This window comes from Pelodiscus sinensis, chromosome 6 (assembly GCF_052426305.1).
Source record: "Pelodiscus sinensis isolate ZL-2025 chromosome 6, ASM5242630v1, whole genome shotgun sequence".
Lineage (NCBI taxonomy): Eukaryota > Metazoa > Chordata > Testudines > Trionychidae > Pelodiscus > Pelodiscus sinensis.
Window position 1 is genome coordinate 55,879,831 of NC_143057.1, and position 24,306 is coordinate 55,904,136.

Here is a 24,306-nt window from a genome sequence, read left to right on the forward strand (position 1 = left end):
AGTCAACAGTGTGACACTAATGCAAAAAAAAGCAAGCATGATTCTCGGATGCATTCACAGGAGTGTTGTGAGCAAGACACAAGAAATAATTCTTCTGCTCTCTCTGTGCTGATTAGGCCCCAATTGGAGAATTGTGTCTAGTTCTGGGCACCACATTTCAAGAAAGATGTGGAGAAATTGGAGAAGGTCCAGAGAAGAGCAACAAAAATGATTAAAGGTCTAGACAACATGACCTATGAGGAAAGACTGAAAGAACGGAGCTTGTTTAGTTTAGAAAAAAGAAGACTGAGGAGGGACATGATAGCAAATTTCAGGAATCTAAAAGGGTGTTACAAGGAGGAGGGAGAAAATTTGTTCTCCTAGGCCTCTGATGATAGAACAAGCAGCAATGGGCTCAAATTACAGAAAGAGAGATTTAGGTTGGACATTACAAAAAAATTCCTAATAGACAGAGTGGTTAAACTCTGAAATAAATTGCCTAGGGAGCTTATGGAATCTCCATCACTGGAGATATTTAGGAGCAGGCTGAATAGACATCTATCAGGGATGATATAGACAGTGCTTGGTCCTGCCATGAGGGCAGGGGACTGGACTTGATATCTCAAGGTCCCTTCCAGTTCTAGAATCCTATGATTATCTCTATTTCCTGAGCGTATGTCTACACTTACACTCTAGTTTGAACTATGAATGCAAATGTAGGCATTCAAAACAGTCAATGGAGAAGGGATTTAAATATCCCGTGCTTCATTAGCATGATCTCGCTGGTGCGTTACTCTGATCAACAGCTGTTTCAAAAGTGAAAGTGCGTGCCGTACAAAAAATGTTACTCCTCATTTTTTGAGAAACTAAGAAAGAAAAGTTAATGTTTCTCTCTCAAAAGAGCAACTATGTAAATATAGGGTTATATCTATTTATGCCCATCAAGGATATGGCATGGTATCTTCTCTCTCAACAGTTCTGTTCTCCATGTGTATTTCATTACACCTTTAATGAAAAAACAGAACCAGAACTGAAATGGTTACCAGCTCTGAGAAAGTAAATTGCATTAGTTTCTGGATCAAGTATCTTCAACAGAGTTCTTGGTTAAACTCCAATTACAGGGGGCCCCTTATGCTACTGCCTGTCTTGCAGAAATGCCTATACAGGTTGAACCTCTCTAGTCTGGCACCCTCAGGACCTGACCAGTGCCGAACCAGAGACTTTACTTGACCATGGGAGGTCAATATTTTCTAGCAGCATTACCAACACTTCCACTGCTTACTGGACTTTTAGAAGACTTGTAAGGGTAAATTAGAGGTTAGTCCAACCACATTCAAGGCAATAAGTAGTAATAAAGGGCATCACTGGAAGACGACAGCAAAAGAGACTTTACAACTGAAACTTAGATAAACATTCAGCTGCATAACAAGCTGTGGATACTCCAGGAGCTAAGAAGAATCAGGTGTAAATAACACCAATAATTATTATTCTTTTATATTAGGGATGTAAATATTGGTTAAAACAGGTAAACAATGAAAACTGTATCATTTAAACAGATAACCAAGGTTTCTCTGGAAGGCTGGAGCAGGGCACATGTGGCCAAGGTCCTGCCTGCCTGCCAGGGCTGGTCCAGCCTGCCTAGCCCACTGTGGCCAGGGATGCTCTGACTCGGTGCAGCTGGCTGGCTGTTGGGTTAGGTCTGGTTAACTAGGATGCCTTCTGGTGAGCCTAATGCTTACCAGTTTACCAATTAACTTTTTAACTACTTTATTTAAGTTTAAGTTTGCAAGGCACACTCTGAAAATAAAAAGAAACATTTCTTAAAAGAGAGCTGAGCAGACCATTCTAGCTGGGAGGTGACTAGAGAATTAATAGTGACTTCTAGCTGCATTTCCTGCCCTGCTCTCCCTTGCTTTATGACTTTTTATGCAGCAGTTTATGTAGAGATATGTGTGGAAGATTATAATTTAGACACACTCAATCATAGACAATATTATTAACATAACCGTTTATGTGAGTGCCCTGGAAGCTGGGATTGAGAACACAATGTAACTGTTTACAACAGTTCACCAAAGAGGTTCTCTAGTTTGTTTTATTGAAAGTTTTATTCCTCTCTCATTCACTGGTTTGCTGTTTAATGAACCCCAAGATTATTACAATTCACATCCCATTCCCTGGTCCTTCTTCATCCACTTGCTTGTAACAGAAAGTACTGTCTGAGTAGCCCCTGCCTTCCCTTCTGCAGCCAGTCACAATCTGAGTAGAAAAGAAAGTGAGGCTTTAATTCCCTTTAATTTCAAGTCCAGCTGCCAGAAAGACTGTGACAATCAGCTCTTAATGATTTTGGCAGGAGAAACAGCTATTAGAAAGCTTCAATTTATCTACAAACCTTGGTAATTTACAACTATGTAAAAGAAATACAGAAATAAGGCTTGCAAAGTCTGGCATGCTCCATCTTCCCATGAATTTCAGGTCTCAGGTTTCTGCTGTAAATGTTTTAGATTCAACATGGAAGCACAATTAAACCATCAGATGAAAACATAAAAAACTTTTCATAGCTCCACACTAACGTATTACTCTCATCAATACATTTTTGTTCATCACAGAAAGAAAAACAAAAGAGGCTTAATCTGATTTAGAAAGTGAAAAACAACACAGCGTGCACTTCTTGTCAGCGGGGGGAAAAGGTCTCCAGCTGGTTCTCATCTATATGCCATGATTCTTCATTTAGTTTACACTATTAAACTCAAAAACTTTGCTTTAATCTTAACTGTTACAGTATGTCTTAGAGCAGAGTACAGTAGAATCTATCTTGTAGCATCTCTGATAGGATTTCAGGACCTGGCAAAATATCATCCCTCAAACTGATCATGTCATAGGGATAGTAAATGTATCCAACATTCTTTCATTGGCGCCTTCATCATTATGTCTTGTCACCAATGGTTTCTTGGTTTTAAAGTAAATTGTTGCATATATTGTGGTTTGGAGCTGCTTGGATGAAGCCTTACATTTATACAGCAAAATCCTTTTATGGATTTTTTTTTTGTTGCTAATGACCTAACATCTGTTGAAAAAAAAATCCATGTTTCCAGAAAGCAGTACAAAAATAACAGAAAACAAAAACAACAAGACAAAGTGCAGTGTTAAGTATTACACTTTAAGAAGCAGCCTAAAGAGGATGGGAGAACAAAAGTGGGAGGCATACCTGATCTGTCTTCATTTTGTGAATCACATCTCCTACATAATTCTGGGATAGTCTTGAGAGAAGTTACAGAGTACTGAAATAGAGAGAGGTAAAAATGCATATAAAATACAAATTTGATACATTCCCCAAGTTATACAAAAGAAACATGCATTAGTAGTAGGCACATCCAGGGCCAGATTAAATCTTCTGGGGACTCGGGGTTATTAGATTTTGTGGAGCCCTCTAGGCTTCAAGGTGAGGCCAAAAATAAGGTGTTCAGAATATGGAAGAGGATTGCAGGCAGGGGCAGAAGATTGGGATGCGAGAGGGGGTAAAGGCTCTGGCTGGGGGGTGTGGGTTCTAGGGTAGGGCTTGGGATGAGAGGCTTTGGGTGCAAGAGAGGACTCCAGGCTGAGGCCCAGGGGTATGGAGTATGGGGAGAGGGCTCAGGATAGGAGGTGCAGATGCGGGGCCTCGATGAGAGTTCAGGTGTGCGAGAGGCAGGGGTTTGGGGTTCAAGATGCTTCCTTTTGGTGATGCAGGCCTTGAGGAAGGGAAGGGGCAGGTGTCTCTGTGTGTTTCCCTGCATCTCCCATTGGCCATGATTCTCAGCATAAGGGAGCTACAAGGGTGGAACCTGCAGGCAAGGGAAGTGCACAGATGGAACATCTGGTAGCTGTTGCTCCAGCCCAGCTTTAGTGGCTGCAACTCAGATCCCTGGATTGTGGGGGACTCACATAAAGATATACACTTTCAGTGGCCTAGAGATTTTTTTGCAAGGTCCCACTTAGCCTGTGACCCTAAGATCCAGCCCCTAAAGCTCCCTTCTTAATCTGGCCTTGGGTACAAACTCTTTTCAAGTGTCTGATGTCAGGGCTACCCCTACTCTGCTCATGAAATGGAGTAGCTGGTAACTGCTTATGAAGGTAACTGCATGCCAGCATTCACTGCCCCATCAGATATCAAGCTACAGCATTTCTTGAGGGGACTTATCATCCTTTTGGAGCTCAACTGCTTGGGTCATGATGATTATCACATATATTAATTATAGTCACAGCTTGCACAACCATATTAACATTGAAAGAGAGTTTAGAAATCCAGGGACTACTTTGGTCATGTGTGCTATGTGGTATAGTGTTTGATTTTTCAAGATCCAAATTACCTCTCTAACATAATTTGTTTTATACTAGGCAACATTCAGATTTCTACAAGGCTAACTGAAAAAAATATGCTTGTATACTAAAGACCTAATATATAGATACCTCCCCAAAATATACTCATAAAAACAAGTCAACTCATCCAAGAATAGGTTTCATGAAAACAAACACGTATTAGCACTTTGATATGAAAAGACTACACCTGATATTGATTAGCATGTTATTCTTTGGATTCAGCTTTAAAGGGAGAAAAATAAGGATGACATATTCAGCCGATTAAGCTGCAATCACTTTCTTGTAATCATGTGGAATGCCTTCAATCTGCCATATGATCCAACAGTATAAAAATACAATTTCCCACAAACAGAAATCTGGTTATCAATATCAAGAAGCCCTTAATCTAGTGTTAGAGTGTCACAAGAGTCTCCTTCCAAACCAACACATATTTGAAAATCATTATGCCTTTGGGAAAAAAAATCAATGGCTTTTGAACATTTAAAAGATCTATTAAAACCAGTCACAAGTAAAAAGTATTTAGGATTAATATAGCACAAAATTTTGAGGAATGTATAAAAGCCATATGTTCTTAAAGGAAGGAATATTTTTAGCTAGTCTGCTATTGACAGATGAAGCGGAACAATAACATACAAAAACATGGCAGCTTTCCACACAAAAAAGCAACTGTCATACCAGTTTTGTTTTTATGTTGACAGTTTGCCAATTGCATGTCTGAAGCAAATTAAAGTTCAAGTGACAATATGCCACTGAATCATACAAAGTAAATCTCAGGTGACCAATTACAGAAATAACTTACTCTTTTTGAGTCAAATGAACTCAAGTAAAATATGGCTACTTCTCTCTTTCTCTCTCTTTTACACACACACACACACACACACACACACACACACACACACACACACACACCCTCTCTCTCTCCCTGACATACTACTTTTCTCCTTTATGGCCTACAAATCCTGAGAGATATTGGGCACCTGCATTTATGTCCATGGGAACTGAAAATGTTAAGCATTCTCAGCCTCAGAACTTTAATTCATGAATATTTATATTGCAGTGCTACCCAGAGAACCCAACCTGGACAGACATCCTATATACTAAGGAGTAGTACAGGCATATAAAAATATTTGGTCCCTGCTCATAATCTAAGGGTATGTTTATGTGTAATGCCAATAGGCGGAGCTGAACCTGAACCTGAACCCGGCATTTCTGGAGCTTAGTGCAGGAGCCTCTACAGCTTGAGCTAAAAGCCAGCTGGCTATCAGCTAAGGCTGTAGAACAGACTCATTCTCTCTCTCTCTCTCTGTAGGTGATTTAAGTGCCACTACATGGAACAGCGCACCACATCCAGCAGGTGTGTAGTTACTGACTTCCCCTAGCTGAGGAAGTGCATCCTGAGCTTCAGAAACCCAGAAAACCAGCTGGCTTTTAGCTTATGCAGTAGAAGCTCATGCACTAAACTCTAGAGCAGTGTTTCTGAAAATGTTCCACAGAATCACTCTCAGAAACACATTAACTGGCCACCCTGATTCATTTACCTGCGCTGTGGTCACGGAGCCTCGCAGCTCCAATTGGCTCTGTTTCATCCTTTGCAGCCAACGGGAGCTGCGGGAAGTGGTGGCCCGGCCCACACTGCTCCCCGCAGTTCCCCTTGGCTACAAAGGATGAAACAGAGCCAATGGGAACTGCGAGGCTCTGTGGCCATGGCGCGGGTAAATTAACCAGGGTGGCCGCAAGGCTCCATGGCTGCAGTGCAGTTAAATAAACAAACCAGGGCATCCAGTTAATGTGTTTCTGAGAGTGATTCCGCAGAACAGTTTCAGAAACACTGCTCTAGAGGTTCCCGGTTGGTTCTGCCTGTCGGTGTTACAAGTGGGAGCTCATCTGGGATTTCCACTGGGACATCACTGAAGCTCAGGATGCGCTTCCTCAGTTAGGGGAAGTCAGTAACCCACACGCCTGCTGAGTGTTGTGTAGCGTTCTATGCAGTGTGCATGAGACCACCTACAGAGAGAAAGAATGAGTAGCCTTTACAGCCTTAGCTGAGAGGTTTTTAGCTCATGCAGTAGAAGCTCATACACTAAGCTCCAGAGGTCCCAGGTTCACTTCCATCTGTTAGTGTTACATATATTGCAATCAAACACCTATGGTTGGTCCATGTCAGCTGACTCTGACTAAGGGGCTTGGACAAAGGGCCTGCTTAACTTCAGTGTCGATATTTGGATTGAGACTGCCGTCTAAGCTCTGGGAGCCCTCTCACTGCACAGGGTCCAAGAGCCTGGAGCTCCAGCCCAAGCCCAAATGTCTTCATCACAATTAAACAGCCCTTTAGTCTGAACCCTGTGAACTGGCATTGGCCAGCCAAGGTTTTTAATTCCAATGTAGATATACTCTAAAATGGTAAGTGATACGTGAAGGGTGGTGAGAAAAGGATACCATCAAATACAAATACATACTAGGAATGTTAAATGTCGGTTAATTGAACAGATGATTAACCTCAGGAATTCTTATCAGTTACTTGCCTATTCTCTAGTCCCCAGGGGTGGAGATGGCAGCCAGTACTCTGGCCCCACTCCCGAGGAGCCCCCTGCCACTCTGCGCTGCTGCCTCTGTATCAGAGGTAGCAGCATGTGGTACCAGGCAGGTGCTGGTTCGTGAGGGTAGCCAGTTTAAAAAAAAAAAAAAAAAAACAGCTCCCCTCATGGACTGGCTGCCTGTTGCCCCATGCTGCTGCCTCTGATATAGAAGCAGCAGCATGGGGTAGCAGCAGCCCCTCTCCAGGAGTGGGCTGAGCTCCTGGGAGGGATGAGGCATAACTGAGCCGGGTTGCCTGACCGCCTGGCTCCTAAATACACTAAATGCAGAGCCACATCGCTGGGTAGGTCCCTGACCCAAAACAAGCTAGGACTGAGCCAGGCTGCCTGCCTGCCCACCCGGCTCCTAATACACTTTAAATTCAGAGCTGCATCGGGGTAGGTCCTTGACCCACCATGAGGCAGTAGAGCCGGGCTACTAGCCAGCCTACTAAAAAATTTGCTGACTGGGGGAGAGGGAGGGAGAAGAAGGGGAGGGAGATTGCGTGTAGTCTATAGCATTAACCAATAAGCTTTTGCTCATCAGTTAATCGACTATACTATTGCATCCCTAACACACACACACACACACACACACACACACACACACACACACACAAAAAAGATAATGTTGAACCAGCATATTAAGATACTTAATAGAAGCATCTTATTTCCAAAGAAATATGGTGGCTTTGTAACATCAGCTAGTATAGGTTAAACTGTTACACAGTCTGTATTTCATTCTGAATTAGGCCTTTTGTACTCCATAGTTATGTGTTTTGCCAGGCATCCTCAAAAGTGAAAATCCATTCCTTTTCAGGATTTTTTCCCTTCTTCTCCTGGACGTACAAAGTTTCTTGTCAAGTCTACATTGTATTAAAATATATTCAAAAAAGTCAACTGAATGTGTTATAAATCAGATGATGATGTTTAAGGATGTATGCTTGATTTCATTAACAGATTTCCTCCCACCCACCTCTGTTCTCAGAAATATTTTTGCACTTTTGCATTTCTGCTATCTGCATTTGTGGTCAATACAGAGAAGATGCTTTCAGCTGAGAAACTACAGAGCTGCTAGAAGGTAATAGTATTTGCTTCCTGTAGCAGACTTTTCCCAGCCCTAAAAGCATAAGCCACTGCCAGTTCTTCCCCCTGCAACTTCCTTCTCCAGTTTTCTAGTTCCAGTCCCAATCCACTCCTGTTTGTTAACCTTTCTTCCAGCCAGAATTTCTAGCTTACTCAATGGATCAAACGGTAACGTTGATTGCTGTGGGCCTCCCATTCTGAACGCTATGTTTGCTATTCACAATCCTGTAATGTTATTTTCCACTTCTTAGTCAAGGATCTTAAAATGTTTTATACGTACTAATTAAGCCTCTCCTCAACCAACCACACCTTCACAGAGTGAAGTGGAGGAGACTTGTGGATGACCTATGCTCCACTCGGAGTACAAGGGTTTAAGAAGAATAACTTACTCTGATCAGTCTTATCACGTGCAACCACTTAAATCCTACTTTTTATATTTAATAAAATCACTTTTTGTTTTTAAGAACATAAGAATGGCCATAATGGGTCAGACCAAAGGCCCATCTGTCCCAGCATCTTATCTTCTTACAGTAGCCAATGTCAGGTGCTCCAGAGAGAATGAACACAACAGAAAATCATCAAGTAATCCATTCCCTGTTGCCCATTCCCAGCTTCTGACAGAGACTAGGGACTATTACATCCAGTGTAAAAAATGGTTATCTAGGAAGGAACAAGAGCTGTGTATATCTCTTCATCGATGATACAGGGAGCATATTTTGTGAGCTTGTTCTGTGTAAAAACTTTTATGCAGGGTAAGATGTATTTATCTAGGGCTTTGATCCCATTGGGACAATGCACCTGGATGCTGTGTTAAGGCCCTGCAACAGAGCCCTCCTGGAACTGAGCTGTTCTAAGTGTCCATGTTACTCTGCTGTGGGCTGAAATCCCAACTCTGTGGGCCTTTCTGGGGGACACCAGAGCTTCTGGCTCAGGACAGGGTGGTGGGGTTCAATGGTATGATCAGGTCATCAAGTGATGCCAACCTGTCACAGTGGTGTAGTCAAGCAGGGATTATGAACACAGCTGGTTGCCCTGCAACACTAGAAGTGTTTTTAAGTGAGTTTTAAGCGTGGGGGCTGGAGAACAGACAAAGTGATTCTCAGTTTGTTAATTTCTGTTTCTTGTTTTGGGTAAGGGAAATAGGGACAGTTTATGCATGGTCATTCAAACTTAAAATTCATTGCCAGCCCAATAACAGAAGAAAGAAAAGTAATGGAAGAAAAATTAAATCTTAAGCACCGATAGGCAACAGAAACAGTTTTAAAAATAAAATTAAATAAAATGTATAGTGACAATAATGGCCATGGCTAGTCTATCACTTGTCTAATGTGATAACTTTCACTACAACTTCCCAAGAGACACTCAGCACCTCAATGGGAACATGACAACCACAAATATCAGGTCCATAGTGACTGCTGAAACCATCAAGGACTTTGTCCTGCTACTAATGAAGTCAATGGTCAAACTCTAACTGATTTCACTGGCAATGGATTGGGTCTCCAGTGCCTCCATCTTGATCTCAAACTCATAACTCCTCTGTTTTTAGCTAGATGATACAGACAGCTTCTTGTTCACATTACAATTATGTTTTTATAAGGTGTTATTAACATTACAGAACTTTTCCTAGAATAAACCATTCTTGTTTAAATACTACTCTGGAAAATGCAGCAATCTAGTAGTCTTTTATTCACATGAAATCACCTACAGAAAATTACATTTTAATTCCAAATTCTGACCTACCATTCAAAATTCTTGATGGATACTAAATTCTTTAAGTGATATACTATATTGTAACTCTGGATATTAACACTAACTCAAAAAGATCAGAGTTAACTACCAGAGTTAAGATTAAACTTTATCAAATTATGAAACTGTAAACATTTAAAGTGTTTTAAAACACTTTAAAATTAGCTACTTCATGGTTTACAACTGTGCAGTACCTTCCTCATTCAGGACACTTTTAAAGGGTTGCTATTTACACAGCTTTACTAGTTCTAGATCTCAATACATAGAAAGCATCATCATACATAGTGCTTCCATAGTAAAATGAAAAGCACTCCTTTTCCCCCCCTTGAGAGACAAGGTTATAAATGCTAGCTCAAGTCGCAACTGAAAATGAGTAAGGTGGTCGACTCTTAACTATTCCCTACTGTAGGGGTGGCCAACCTGTTAGAGATGAAGAGCCAAAAAAGTGGTGGATATATCTATCTATATAGGTGCCAGGACTCTGGGGGAAAAGTTGTTGAGAGGGAAGGGGAAAAAAATGTCACGCCAGGGCACCCATTAAAAGCTGCATGTCCTAGCTGCCCCAGGGGTGCATGCAATTCATTTAAGTTATGCATATATATATTGTATGCAAAATATAGTGATAACAATAACATTACAGAATGTTTCAGAAAAGAGCCACTCTCACTGGGTTGAAACAGGAGGTGCAGGCTCTGGGGTGAGAATGAAGGATTTGGGTGTGGGAAGGGGTGAGAGGTGCAAGCTCTGGGAGGTAATTTGGGTACAGGAGGAAGCAGAGAAGAGGATGCTGGCTCAGCGAGGGGGCTCCAGGCTGGAGAGTGTTGAGGTCAGGTGGAGGGTTGGGGTGCTGTGCAAGCTGCAGGAGTTTGGGCTGGGGTGCATGAGGGGCTCAGGTCAGGGAGGCTGGGAGTATGATGCGCTCAGGACACAGATTTGAAGTGTGTGAATGGTGTGGGAGTGATGTGGCAGAAGACTGGGAATGTGGGGGTGCAGGAGTTTGGGGATGCGAGTGGCTCAGGACAGGGGGTTCCAGTGATAGGCTGAGGTTTGGGGCATGGGGGGGGGTACAGGAGTGTTATGATGCTGCGGCCAGATGGGAGCTAGGTTCCAATTGGGGGCTTGTTGGCCAGGATTCATTTTTAAATAAAATATTATGTCAAACACAAAATGTTTCAGCATTGTCTTTTTTTATGAGAGGGGTGGGGAACCTGTTTTGAGTCAGGTGTCATTGACCTACAGAAAAGTTAGTCGGGGCCACACAAGTGAGATGCAAAAAAAAAAAAAAACCACACCACACCACACACACACCCCCTCCAAAACCTCCGAAGCCCCAACTGCTGGTGGGGACAGGGAACAGGGTGCTGGGGCAGAGACATGTGTGTGTGGGGGGGGGGGGGGCGCGGAGGGTCTGGCCAGGGAGAGGGGACATGGTGCTAGGGCAGATTGCTGGGGCAAGGTGCTGGTACTGAGGCAGGGAGTCATGGGGGGAGGGGAGTTCTGGTTAGGGGGAGGGGACACGGTGCTGGTGAAAGGGGAAGGGTGTTGGTGGGTTCTGGGGCAGGGTGCTGGAGCAGAGGACAGGGTGCTGGTGCTGGGGCAGGGACTCGTGGAGGGGTCTGGCCAGGGGGAGGGGACGGGGTGCTGGGGCAGAATGCTGGGGCAGGTGGCAGGGTGCTAGGGCAGGGCGCTGGTGTGTGCTGGGGCAGGGGACAGATGGGTGCTGGGACTTGTGTGTGTGTGTGGGGGCGGTCTGGCCAGGGGGAGGGGACAGGGACAGCTGGAGCCAGTACCTGGGGATCCTACAGCTGTGTGCCAGGTCTGGGATCTCAGTAAGCACGTGCACTGCTTCCTCTTCCTCCAAACAGCCAGCACGTTTCCTGAACAGCTAGTTCTGTGGTGCGCCAGCAACTTCCTTCCCCTGCTGCCTGCCTGTGGGGAGGGGGAGGGGGAGTCCCAGGACTGCTCAGGAAGCACACACCATGCTCCTCACTCCCCACGACAGCCACGCACATCCTGAACAGTTGGAGCTGGTGAGGTCCTGGGACTCTCCCTCCCCACAGGTAGGCAGTAGGTGAAGGAAATTGCTGGCGCATCACAGAACTAGCTGTTCAGGAAACATACTGGCTGGTTGGGGAAGGGGGAAGCAGCGCACGTGCTTACTGAGACGCCAGACCTACTCGCCCGCAAGCCAATCTCCTTCTCCATTCCTCTCCCCTCACCCAGAGCCAGTCATTCCCTCCTTGCTCTAATCCAATCCTCCTCCACTCCCCTAGAGCCAGGCTCCCTGCCCTGTGCCAATCCAATCCCTCCCACCCCGCTCTAACCTAAGGCCCAGAGCAGCAGCTACTGCCATGTGCGTCTCCCTCCAGGTGCTGGGGTGCGTGCGCTGAATGGCCGGCCTTCAGCACATGCTGGCTGGGAGCCATGCACATGGGGAAGGAGGGGAAGAGACGGGAGCTGTGAGCAGAGCAGCAGGCCTTGAGCACGCACTGGCTGGGATGCTATGAACATGGGAGGTGCTGCGAGCAGAGCAGCGGTCCATGAGAATGCGCTGGCTGGGATGCTGTGAGTGGGAGGGGGGAAAAGGGGACGGGCTGTGAGCAGAGAGGCGGGCTGTGAGCACATGCTGGAACGTGGCTCAGAGCAGCCCGGCCGTGAGCAGCCTTGTGCAGAGCGGCCAACCTGAGTGGTACCATCAGCAGCTGCAATTTTTTAATCAAAGAGCCGCATGCGGCTCACGAGCTGTGGGTTGGCCACCCCTGCCCTACAGGATTTTTGAATGCCTTACAGCACTCTTATTCACAACTCCACAAATTCACAATCTAAGTCCAGAACACACTGTGGGTGATGCAGGTCAGGAACAAGATTATGAAGTAGCAAAGCAGCCTTACAACACATTTTATTAATTCACTTGTTTATACTGCACATCTGATCCAAATGGCTGCCTAAGCACAACAGATTTGATATAAAAAATGAACCAAAAAGCTTACACACAAACTTTGCCTATGTCATGTCAGTGGTCTCTGTGCTTTTGCAAACTCAGAATTCACTTAGCTAAACATTAAAACAATCAAGCATAAAGAATAGCATTCATAACTGAAAAGAAAATAACAGGCTGGTGGCGTGACTATAAGAAAATAATCTACTTCCCAAGAGGATCAACTATGAGCCAACTGACTATGATTAACACATTTACAGCCCTATTTTGAGTCTTCATGCTTATGTGTGTGATTTGTATCATTTGATGTACATATATTTTATTCTGTATTTTATTCTTTACTTGTAACAGTCAGGAGTTGTTTTTATATTTTATTATGCAAATCTTTTGTTTGAATCTGAAAAAGTCTAAGTCTTAACTGCCTTCTACTCTGTCTCACTGTAAAAGGATGATAATTGATTCTGCCTATTGCTCAAAAATTTCAGAATTCTAGCCATGTTAGTCTGTAACTTTAAAAACAATAAGTAGTCCTGTGGCATCTTAGAGGCTTACCAATATATATACAGGCAGTCCCCGGGTTACGTACAAGATAGGGACTGTAGGTTTGTTCTTAAGTTGAATCTGTATGTAAGTCGGAACTGGCGTCCAGATTCAGCCTCTGCTGAAACTGACCGCCAGTTCTGACTTACATACAGATTCAACTTAAGAACCCCAAGCTTCCCCAAGTCAGCTGCTGCTGAAACTGATCAGCACTGATTCCAGGAAGCCTGGGACAGAGCAACTCTGCCTCGGGCTTCCTGTAGTCAGCGCTGGTCAGTTTCAGCAGCGGCTGAGTTGGGGACGCCTGGGGCAGAGCAGCTGGGGTGCTGCTGGGTTGCTCCAGTAGCACCGCTCCTCCGCGCTACTGGACCAACCCAGCAGCACCCCAGCTGCTCTGCCCCAGGCGTCCTGATTCAGCCACTGCTGAAACTGACCAGCAGCGGCTGAATCAGGACCTGGGGCAGAGCAGCTGGGGTGCTGCCGGGTTGGTCCAGTAGTGCCCAGAGCGGCGCTGCAGGACCAATCGGCAGCGCCCCAGCTGCTCTGCTCCAGGGTCCAAAACAAAAGCCTGGTCTGCTGGGGGGAGGGGGGCACACTAGCCGCGCCCCCCCCCCCCCCAGCAGACCAGGGACACGGGGAGCAGAGCCGCAGCGGCAGCGGGGTGCCGCGCCTCTGAGGCTTTGCTCTGGCAAATTCTCAGAGGCGCGGGACCCCCCCGCGGCTGCGGCTTCAATCCCGGTGCCTGTGGTCGGCTGGGGACGGTCCCCAGCAGACCACAGGCACCGGGACTGAAGTGGCAGCCGTGGGGGGTTCCCGCGCTTCTGAGGCTTTGCTCTGGCAAAGCCTCAGAAGCGCGGGAACCCGCCCGGTGCCCCTGGTCTGCTGGAGACGGTCTCCAGCAGACCAGGGGCACCGGAGCAGCTTACGAACGGGGGCTCTCTCGCCCCGGAGCTCGCAGATAGCAGTCCGCTACCTCGACCTCCGGGGCGAGAAAGCCCCGTTCGTAAGTGTGGATCCGACATAAGTCGGTTCCGCGTAAGTCGGGGACTGCCTGTAGTATCATGAGCTTTCATGTGCTAAACCCACTTCTTCAGATGAGCTGATCAATGTTTGGCTTGGGTGAGCAGCTGTTGAAGACAGCCAATTTTTTTAATAAAAGACAAAAGGCTTGGACATTATTTCCAATTAATCAAGGAGTGCAATAGCTAATCTATGTAAATACAAAATTTTATTGCTGTATTTAATTTCCTCTTACTGTTAAACTCACATGCAGCATCTTCTCCATCTCCAATCCAGCACTGACACGAAGCTGACAGACCCCTGTATCCATGCAAAGCTTGTTGGGAAACAGAATGTCTTCCTGCGTGCATATACAATACCTAACACATCCTCTATCCTAACTGGAACATTTGGTATTAATAATTTCAAACTGCTTAACATGGAAGAGTAGTGAACAGCTTGCAAGAAACCATAAAGGGACCACTAGACCAGTATACAACTTACTAATGGGACTTATTTTATCTGTCCCCAGAGGACTGACTGGGAAAGGGTGAAGGTTAAACTTGCATATACTGGTTTTTATAGGTCTATCTGAGATTAAATGCTATTTACAAGTTTCAAATTGCTCCATTTCCTGCTTTTCTTGTCGACTATACGCCCATGTCACTTGCTCTTTCATAACAGTAATAAGTGAAGATGTGCCAGTTGGGGACCAAATGTAATTTTAATTTTAAACAGAATATCTCAGTACAGTATAAACTAGAGTTACATTACTGTACTGACTATAAACTCCACCCAAATAAATCTGTGATTTGTGATACTTAATGGATGGTATCCTAAGAGTCTAAAAAATGGGCATTTTATGGAACAGAAAGTTATAGTTTCTATTTACTGAGAAACACACGTAAAATTAAGACAAAATAAATATTTATTTTATATTTAAAACAGCTTTAGTATTCCAAAGGCAGTCCCTCTGTGGCCATTCAGATCTGTACATCTTGTCCAAGATGATCCACAAGGATTTCATCTGGGATAGTGACTTTCTGGTATGGACATCAGTACACTGAAAATGGACTGAGACCACTACAGCCCTTCACATAAGCCACAGAACAACCACTGGATTGTAACTACTTATCTGCTTTGGATCTTAACAGGAAGTCTAGCAGGAAAGTTGAAAATGTTAACAAACGTGCTCTGGAGCTGCTCTCTCCACAGCAGCATGGAGATGAAATATGAAGATTCAGAAAGCCACAAAAGCTTGACAGCAAGCCCTAAACAACAACAACCCTTCCCCCCCCCCCCCAAATGTACATAACTGGAAATTAGAGGAGCAGCAGCATTAGTGTTCTGTGGATTGATAAAAGGGAGAATTCTGCCCAGTTCTCATGTCTGCACACATTTCTGTGCCAAGCCTGTGTACTCATGCATTTGACCACACAAGAGATGAACATAGTGGTAAAACCAGTATCACTCAAGCTAATCTTGCCTTTGACATCAACTCCTTCATTCTCCTACCTAGGGATGGGGATAGAATTTCTTCTTCTATAATCTACGCCATTAGATCAAAGGTTCAGCAAGAGGTCAGAATACTTCCTAACAGCATGGGCAATCTCAGCTGTACAACAGTGTAACTGGTAGTGAAATCCACCATTTAGTAGCATCAGGCACAATGGGAGAGGCAAGAGGAGGATACATCTATTCTGCTCTATGTTTTTTGTAAAACTGGGACTAGAAAGAGGTTACAGGACATAATCTAATTCGGAAAAGTGATAACAAGACAGATCTCCAGAATAACCTATCCTTTCAAGATTGGATCACTGTCTTGTAATGACTCAACAACTGGCCTACTCCCCGCCACTCCCCCCTTTAAATATAAGTCAGTATAAACATAGATACAAATCAAATCCATTTTAAAAGGAGGCTTCATGTGAGTAAAGCATCTGGAGCTTTTGAAAAAGGAAACACCTTCCAAAATGCTAAAAGGAAAATACAATCCTTTACAAGAACTTATGTTATTTGACAAGAGCACTTTGCCTCATAACGGTGACCTGAAAAATCTAGATAAAAAGTTTCATTTATAACAGAAATGTGTGTATGTTGAAATACCTTCTCTAACCAGATAGTCAGCACACACAACTTTTCTTTTCCATTCATAAGAGAAATACTTGGGGAGACAGATGATTAGGGAGGGAAGAATGAATTGCATTAGTTGTTCCTATAATAACAACAAAGAGTGCACTAGCGATGTTAAAGACTAGTTGACTATCTGATAATCATTTGCTTATCGGATAGTCTGTTGACTACTCAACTAGTTGATTCCCCCCAGCTTGGCTGCCTCTGTAAGACAGAGGCAGAAAAGCGGTGTGTGTGGAGAAGGGGTACTTAAAAGCAGCAGCACTGCACAGCTGAGCTGGGGATCAGCTGTGCGGCGCTACCATTTTGAAACCTCAAGGCAGCGTTTCAAAGGGGAAGCCACTGCCACCGCACAGTTGAGCCACAGCTCAGCTATGCAACGGCACTGTCCCTTTAAAATGCTGAAGGGCCATGGAGCTCAGGGTCAGATGGGAATTCCCCAGCTAACCCTGGGTTTCAAGCGGCATTTCCCCAGAACCCGGGGTCCCAACTGACCCCGGGTTCTGGGGAAATGCAGCAGGGAGCCGGGAATCAGCTTGGTGTTTCAAAGGGGCAGCGCTGCATAGCTGAGCTGAGGATCAGCTGTGCGGCAGCTGCACCTTTGAAACTCAGCCTCCGCACATTTCAAAGGGGCAGCTGGGGAGCCCGAGGTCAGTGTAGGACTTCCCAGCTGAATCCGGGCTCTGTGGGCATTTCCTTAGAACCTGGGGTCAGCTGGAATCTCCCCAACTGAACCTGGGATCTACTGAAATGCTGTGCAGAAATGGGGTCAAGTGGGGAGTCCCTCGCTCATCCTAGGCTCCATGGCTTTGAAATGCACAAGAGCCCCTGCTGGGAATTCTCATATATTTCAAAGCAGGCACTCGCGTGCAGCCTGAAGTCAGTGGGACTTCCCGCTGGCTCTGGGCTGTACACGGAGTTCCACATTCCTCCTTTGAAATGTACAAGAGTCCCCATTGGGCTACATTTCAAAGGAGGAATGCGGAAGTGCCTATCGACTAGTCAAGTAGTCGATGGAAATTCCATGAACTACTCGACTAATCAATTAACTGCATTTTAACATCCCTAGTGTGCACCTTACATGAACAGCTTTTTTGCTTACAATATTTACAGCTGCAAGTTAGGGATGTGAAGGTTTAACTAGTTAACCAATAAGTCTCAGCCTTAGTCAGGGATGTGAACGTGTATCCTAATTAACCCTCTCATCGTTACAGATAGTACCTCTAATAAAGAGGGAGAGGGAGGGAGGAGCCAGTGTATGTGGGAAGCCACCTTTGAAGCCCACCTCAGTATCTACTTCAAACAAACCAACCAACCACCCAACTAACCAGTAGCACCTTAAAAACTAACATTTTTTTTTATTTATATATATATATATATATATATATATAGATATATATATATATACATATATACATATATACATATACACACACACACACACACACACACACACACACACACACACACACACAAATAATCATGAGCTTTCATGGGTAAAACCCACTAGAGCTCATGGTACTATATATATATATTTGTTAGTCTCTAAGGTGCTACAGGATTGCTCTTTTTTTTTTTTTTTTTTATAAAGTTACAGACTATCATGACTACCTCTCAGACTTTTCAGTATCCCTTCTGTTTTTCCTGGTCCAGATCCAGTCTCTTGCAACTAGCTTCCTCTTCATCTGGAAAAAGCGGCAATGAGTCCTGTGGCACCTTATAGACTAACTGAAGTGTAGTAGCATAAGCTTTCATTGGCAAAGACCCACTTCATCAGATGCATGTGACTCTCTCCCTGAAAAACTCAGAAGGCCTTGATTGGGGTTCTCTGTGATGGAGTTGTGTCTCCTCAGAGCAAGGTGGAGACCAGATATGTCACTCCAACTCCGAGCCACGTACTCTGGCAGAATGAATATCAGTTATCTGGCAATAGGCTGGATAGAATTCACCCTCTGTAGCTGTTGTCAGGGCTGCTTCACATATGGAACACCTCATAGATTTAAGTCAAGTATTTGCATGTTAGCTCTGCCTGGCTCGAATAAGGGCAGAGGAGCCCAGCAAGGGAGATACTGCAGTAGCAGATTCAGGTGGCTGAAGTCACCATGCTGCTATTTACCAAACCAAAGGAGGAGGAGGAAGAATATTATAAACTACAAATGGATGAAATTAATACAAATAAAGATTTAAAAACAAAATGATAGGGAGAAATTGAACCACCAACTTGTTCCACCTCTGGAGGCAGAAAATCCTGAGCTCGAGGATAGTGCTTAGTGCTGGAGCCTCCAAAAGTAACATTGGACTGCCTCAAGTCCATATCTACGTGGAGGGAGGCATTAGCCCATAAATAATGGCTGAGGAGAAAAGTGGTTCAACAGAATCATTCTCTCTTTAGATCGGGGTGGGGAACTTAAGGCCTGGGGGCTGCATCCAGCCCTCAGCTTACCTGAATCTGGCCTCCGAAGCTCGGGGCTCCCCTCTAGCATTGGGGAGCCCGTATTGGCATTCCACCCCCTCCACCACTGTCCCCCACTACCGCCGCAGAGCTGGAGCACACAAAATCTAATAGCCTGGGCCTGGCTCCACTCTGATGTACAAGGGGAAAGTGGGGAGTCTTTCTCCTTCTCAGTCAGGGGCCACATCAGTAAGAGTTTGAGATTTTTCCTCCCCCCTCCCCTTCTCACTTGTCCAAAAAAACTTCCCACTTCTGCCTTAGACTCCCAAGAAGTCCTACTGGCTCTAGCTGTATTAAAAGGTTACACAAAATTGCGATAGGGTAGGGGATAGCACATATGTCACTACTTTTAATTCTTTTAAAACTATTTTTTGGTGATCATAGGTAATAACTTAATGGGCAATTCACCAGAAGAGTTAATCAAGGCAGTTCAGTACAAGTAAAATAAATGTATTAATCTAATTTGCAAATCATCTTTATATATGCAGACAAAGTGCAAGCTCTCCTTTCAGAGATTTATGTTTCTCTTGGAAAAATTTTGATTTTCATTCTAACACATGGGGTCATTGCTTATTTTTTCTATATATCAGAATTCAATTTGTGTATATTTGAAGCAAAGTAAGTAGCTTTCGCATGAGGTAAAAGCCTTCTTTGGTCTCTAATGACAATGAGATGTGTGTCTTATGTAGAAATCAAGACATTTAAATCATCTCTCTCTAAATAAACAAAATAATATTTATACTTACAGATATCTCATCGCTAAAGTCTATTTCATCCAAATCAAGGTATTCAGGGGCTTCCATTATTCTTCTATGCACATTTTGGGTGAGTCAGTACAGCAGTAAAGTCCTATTAATATACAAAAAATGAGGTATTATATATTAAAGAATATAAATTATTTTAAAACGTTTTAGCATGGTCACCATATAATTGAACAAGTACTGAAGCTGGATTGGAAGTACCCTTCCAAATACCTTAAATTTAATTTGTCTGCTCTTAGCTATGTATCATGTGTTGTGTGTGCATATGCCTATTTCAGCTAATACAGTACAACAGCTACCTTGCATATAAACAGGGTGTGACAGACTTAAATTCTGCTACTTGTTCTGGCAGCCCCCCAGTATCCCTGGAGAGCCCCCCTGAAGTCAGAGAGGATGCCTGCACAGAGACAGTTGCAGGATTAAGTCCTTAAATAGTAGCAGTCCACTTGATGCTAAGCTCCCACTGACTCAATGGGAGTCAAGGGTACTCAACAATCTTGATCTAGCTTTGGTAGAGCAACTTTGCTGGTGCTAAAAATGTAGCTTTTTCAGGCCATGAATCCATTTACCTCTGTTGCTAAACAATAATAATTAAGATGTAAGGCATTAAGTGCTAAACATTATTACAGTATCAAATTCACTCATCCAGCACTTGTGTGTAACAAAGGAAAAGCTGAAAGAAAAAAAATCAGCCCCAGTTCATGAATATGACCAACTGGTAAATAATCAAGTGGTAAACAACACATTTACAAATAATGGAAATTAAGCTGTGATGGTCTGAAGAGAATCATCATATGCTAACCAAACGTTAACATACAAATTTCAACAAAAAACAAAACATTCTGCAGGTGTTATATTCTTTGGCATAAAAAACTAGTCATTGATCTCCTATACACTGACCTCTGCAAACTAAAAGTTGATCTTAAAACAGCTGTTCTTGAAACATTTATAAAAAGAAGACTGAGAAATGTACTCAAAATAGTTTTTAAGCTTGGAAAGCTGAATGCTTGATTCTCATCAAATTACTGCAAATATAGCATCTTTCAGTACTGTGTTCTCTTTGGAAAATTAAAATTCTTTTTCCCCAAATGCACTCAAGCTATTACCATATTTCTCCCTCACAGTAATCTACAAGACAGCTGTTTAAGAATGAACAAATCTTACATATTTCCCACTTAAAAACAAAATAGGTTTTACCTCATTTAAAACAGTGTTCGAGGAGTGAAACACAAAATTGGGTCAACTTCTGCAACAGAAGTTACTCTAGAACAAATTCACTCGTGACTCAGTTAGAGGTTTGTATTACATGCATATATCCAGGGGAGAGAGATGGGGGTAAAATAATATAAAGCAAACCACATCTTTTTTATCTGAGGGATCAGAACGTGCTATATAATGGGAAGCTATTGGGCAGAATGATTGCACTCATTTTGTTCTCTTGCTGAATAGCAAATTGATGTTCAAAGTGCGCACACATAGTAAGGTCCTAGTCAATGTAAGGGTGTCATGAACAGGCCCTTTAGAGTTTTCCTCCTGTTTATTAATGGGCACATAAGACTACAGCATATTTCTTAAGGCTGTTACATAGTACATTTTGAAGGAAACTATAGCTTAGTCAGGGCAAAATATTTAGCTGCAGATATTTTCATCAAACTCTAGCGTTGCAAGCTTAGGTCCCACAAAATGAGAAAAAAATCCTACTTCATTTTGTACATCAATTTGTCATTGACTAAATGTGTCAACTTACATGTGGCCAAATTATGCAAGGTATCCCTATGCTTGTAACGTGCATTCTGGGAAGCAAAGCAGGTGCAGAAGTAGATTCTGCAAAACTGCTAAACATCACACTACACTGGTGGTAGAAAGAACAGGGCAGCAAATGGTAAAGCATTGACTCTGCCCCCTCCATCATGCCCAGCAACGTAGTTACAATGGAATGTTTCACAGCATACACATGGGAGTACAGACCAAATGCAGTTCTCTCCTTCCACAAAATAATGGGGGAAGAGGGAGGGGGATTATGAATCTGAGTCACAGCCTCCCAGACTGCTTCAAAGGCAGTGCAACAATGTACAGTACTATCCTTTATTCTGCAAAAACCATTATCTCTGGACATAGGCCATAAGGAGGAGTGAAAGGCATTGTACGTAAGAGCAAAACCAGCTACAGGTTGAACCTCCCAAATCCAGGATTCTCTGATCTGGCAACATCCGTGGTCCAGCAGGGGCACAGATATTTGTTGGAGCAAAAAGCCCTGAGGTGGGAGGAACGCAGGAGTTGGGGAGCCCCCGCCCTGGCTGGGGAACCCCCGGCATCAATTGTGCCAGGTAGGGGCCAAGGAGCCCTCACCCCGGCCAAGGAACCCTTGGTATCAGCAACTCCAGGTGGCTGCTGGGAAGTCCTCGCCTGGGATGGAGAACCCTTGGCATTAATGGAGTAAGGTGGTCGGGAAATCTCCGGCTGCAGTAGAGCTGCCTAAGGCCAGACAGTCCCAGCCAGGAACCCCAGAAAACCCCCAGTGTCAGAGGGGCCGGGATGACTGGGCAACATCAGCCAGGGAACTCCCCAGCTGAAGCAGGGCTGGCAGACGTGGGTGGCCTTGGCTGGGAAACCCACAGAATCTCCTGCAGCAGTGGGGCGGCCTTAGGGATGGGGCAGAGTAGCCGGGTGGCCCCTGTTGGGGAACCCCCGGAGGCTGCAGGGCTGGCAGCGGCTGGGGAGTCCCAGCCAGGAACCCTGGGGAACATCCTATGGCAGCAGGAGCAGCAGCAGCCAAATGGTCCCTGACGGTAACTCTGGGAGACGTTGGGGCAGCACGTGGGCAGCAAGGTGGGGAGCCGTTCCAGGCAAGCTTTAGTGGAATCAGCAGCAGGGCAGGGAGCCCCAAGGAGAGGACCCCGGGTGCACTGACCTCTCCTGGTTTGGCAAATTCCCTGGTCTGGGACAGCTCAGGTCCCCAGGGGTGCTGGACCATAGATGTCCAACCTGTATTAGGAGGGGAGGTAGAAAGAAGATGGCATATTATGTGAAGTTGGGATGGCCCACTTAACATTACTTCTCTATACCCATTTTTTCATCACTATTGATAACTATATAAAAAAAAGGATTAAAAAATGTAAATCCACCTGCTCTACACCCATATTTCACTGCCATGCAACTAAGTTTGTATAATTAGATAGTATAAAGAGATCTACAGCTTTAGAAAAGGTTCATCATCATAAATTCCCCAAGCAACGTATAGGAAGGCCTGAAATATGGCAGCACAACCGTCCACATCTTTCAAGCATTCTACTGCACGATGAGGTTACTTAACTATTTGGAAGTTGCCACCTGCTCATTGCCCTGTCCAGACAGGTTAATAGTGGAATGGGTTATCTTCTGGAGCTGGAAGCTGCTTGATGGTAATGGCCAAGCATTCGTTTTAGTCATATGACAATGAGACAAAGTGCATTGCTATTTACCTGACCAGATTGGCTCTTAGTTACTGTAATTTACTGAACTGAATTCCTACTTCAGCCAACAAGATAAAGTCATGAGTGTATTCAAAATCTCAAGGAAAAATAGTGTTGCGCTCCATGCCACCAATCAACACCTCCTCATGCTTAAATATCAACCAATCAATGATGATGACAGAACACACCCCTTCTGAACTCCCTGGTGACAGGAATCCATACAGTGTATCTGACATAGAATGGAAAATTGAGTTAAAATCAATTATAGATCTTTTTTTAATCAATGACATTATTTTCCCAGGGTGCTTAGGTGCCTCCTCAGATCCCACAAACTTGCTTGTGTCAACTCATAGGGCCATGGCGAAACAGGATTATGGATTCACTTAACGACAGAGTTGATTAGGGATAGTTGCTTTTATTAATTACATCACTACTATTACCGAGTTAATACTGCCAAATAATTCCACAGCTATTGCAAAGTGACACATCAGTAAGCACATGCAGAGCAATACATAAAAGAGTAGCAGGCACTGAGAAATGCTTACGCCCCTTCAGTCTGCTGGGAGTCCCGTTCCTGTCACCAGTGGATATGGCTCCAGCTGGGGGAATCCAGGACACCTTCTTAGGTCTAGGTCTCTGGTGAGACTCACCAGGCACAGGACTCCCTACGCTAGTTATACTACAGTTGTTTACTGGGTGTGGGCGCACTGGCTCAATGCCACTCTTAACATTCTCATGAGCTGAGCCCGAGGTCAAACTTGTTTACCACTTAGTAGTTTCCCAGCTCAAGTGCATGTGTTAAAGCTGATAAGGGCCAGCTGCTGTTTGCACTTGCAGGGTCCCAGGCTATTTACTTCAAGAATGGAAACTTTCATCCTGGGCCTGATGAGCTGCAGGACCCACATATGATTTTTTATGTGACAGCTTGATGCACTGAATAAAAGGCCTGACAGAAGTCTATACAAAGTTTGGTGCACATCATATTGAATTCAGTTATCTCCTCAAAAGTCTGTCTCAAAGTAAAGATTTGGTCAACAGAACAAACAGGCCTAAAGCTATATTGAGGATCCCAGTTTGTCACAAAGTGGATTGCTGATTTGAGATATTAGCCCAAAAGTGAAGACTGCTAAAAATATATATCTGAGAGAGTTTGTCTGTCTGCCTGTGTGTTCAAGAACTCCTCCTAAATGGTAAGAGTTAGGACCACCAATTTCAGTATATAGCTTCCTCTTGTCATAATTTAAAGCAAGATAAGGGTTTGGCTGTGCCAGGACAATGGGATGTGCCTGAA

General features: G+C 44.2%; 1 protein-coding gene across 7 annotated transcripts in view; it reads right to left on the reverse strand.

Annotated features, from left to right (window-relative positions):
• Window positions 1-24,306, reverse strand: part of SNCAIP (synuclein alpha interacting protein) — a 133,112-nt gene that overhangs the window by 59,328 nt on the left and 49,478 nt on the right. For 5 of the 7 annotated variants that reach the window (XM_075931948.2, XM_075931947.2, XM_075931944.2 and 2 more), the window contains 2 exons: window positions 19,549-19,651; window positions 3,185-3,257 (listed from right to left, as the gene is read on the reverse strand). In XM_075931948.2, coding sequence (XP_075788063.2) covers window positions 3,185-3,257; window positions 19,549-19,605 — 130 coding nt within the window. In that variant the 5' untranslated portion in view covers window positions 19,606-19,651. Of the gene's footprint in view, window positions 1-3,184; window positions 3,258-14,485; window positions 14,539-17,961; window positions 18,036-19,548; window positions 19,652-22,474; window positions 22,549-24,306 lie in introns of all 7 variants that reach the window. The other 2 variants (XM_075931950.2, XM_075931945.2) reach the window with 2 other exon arrangements.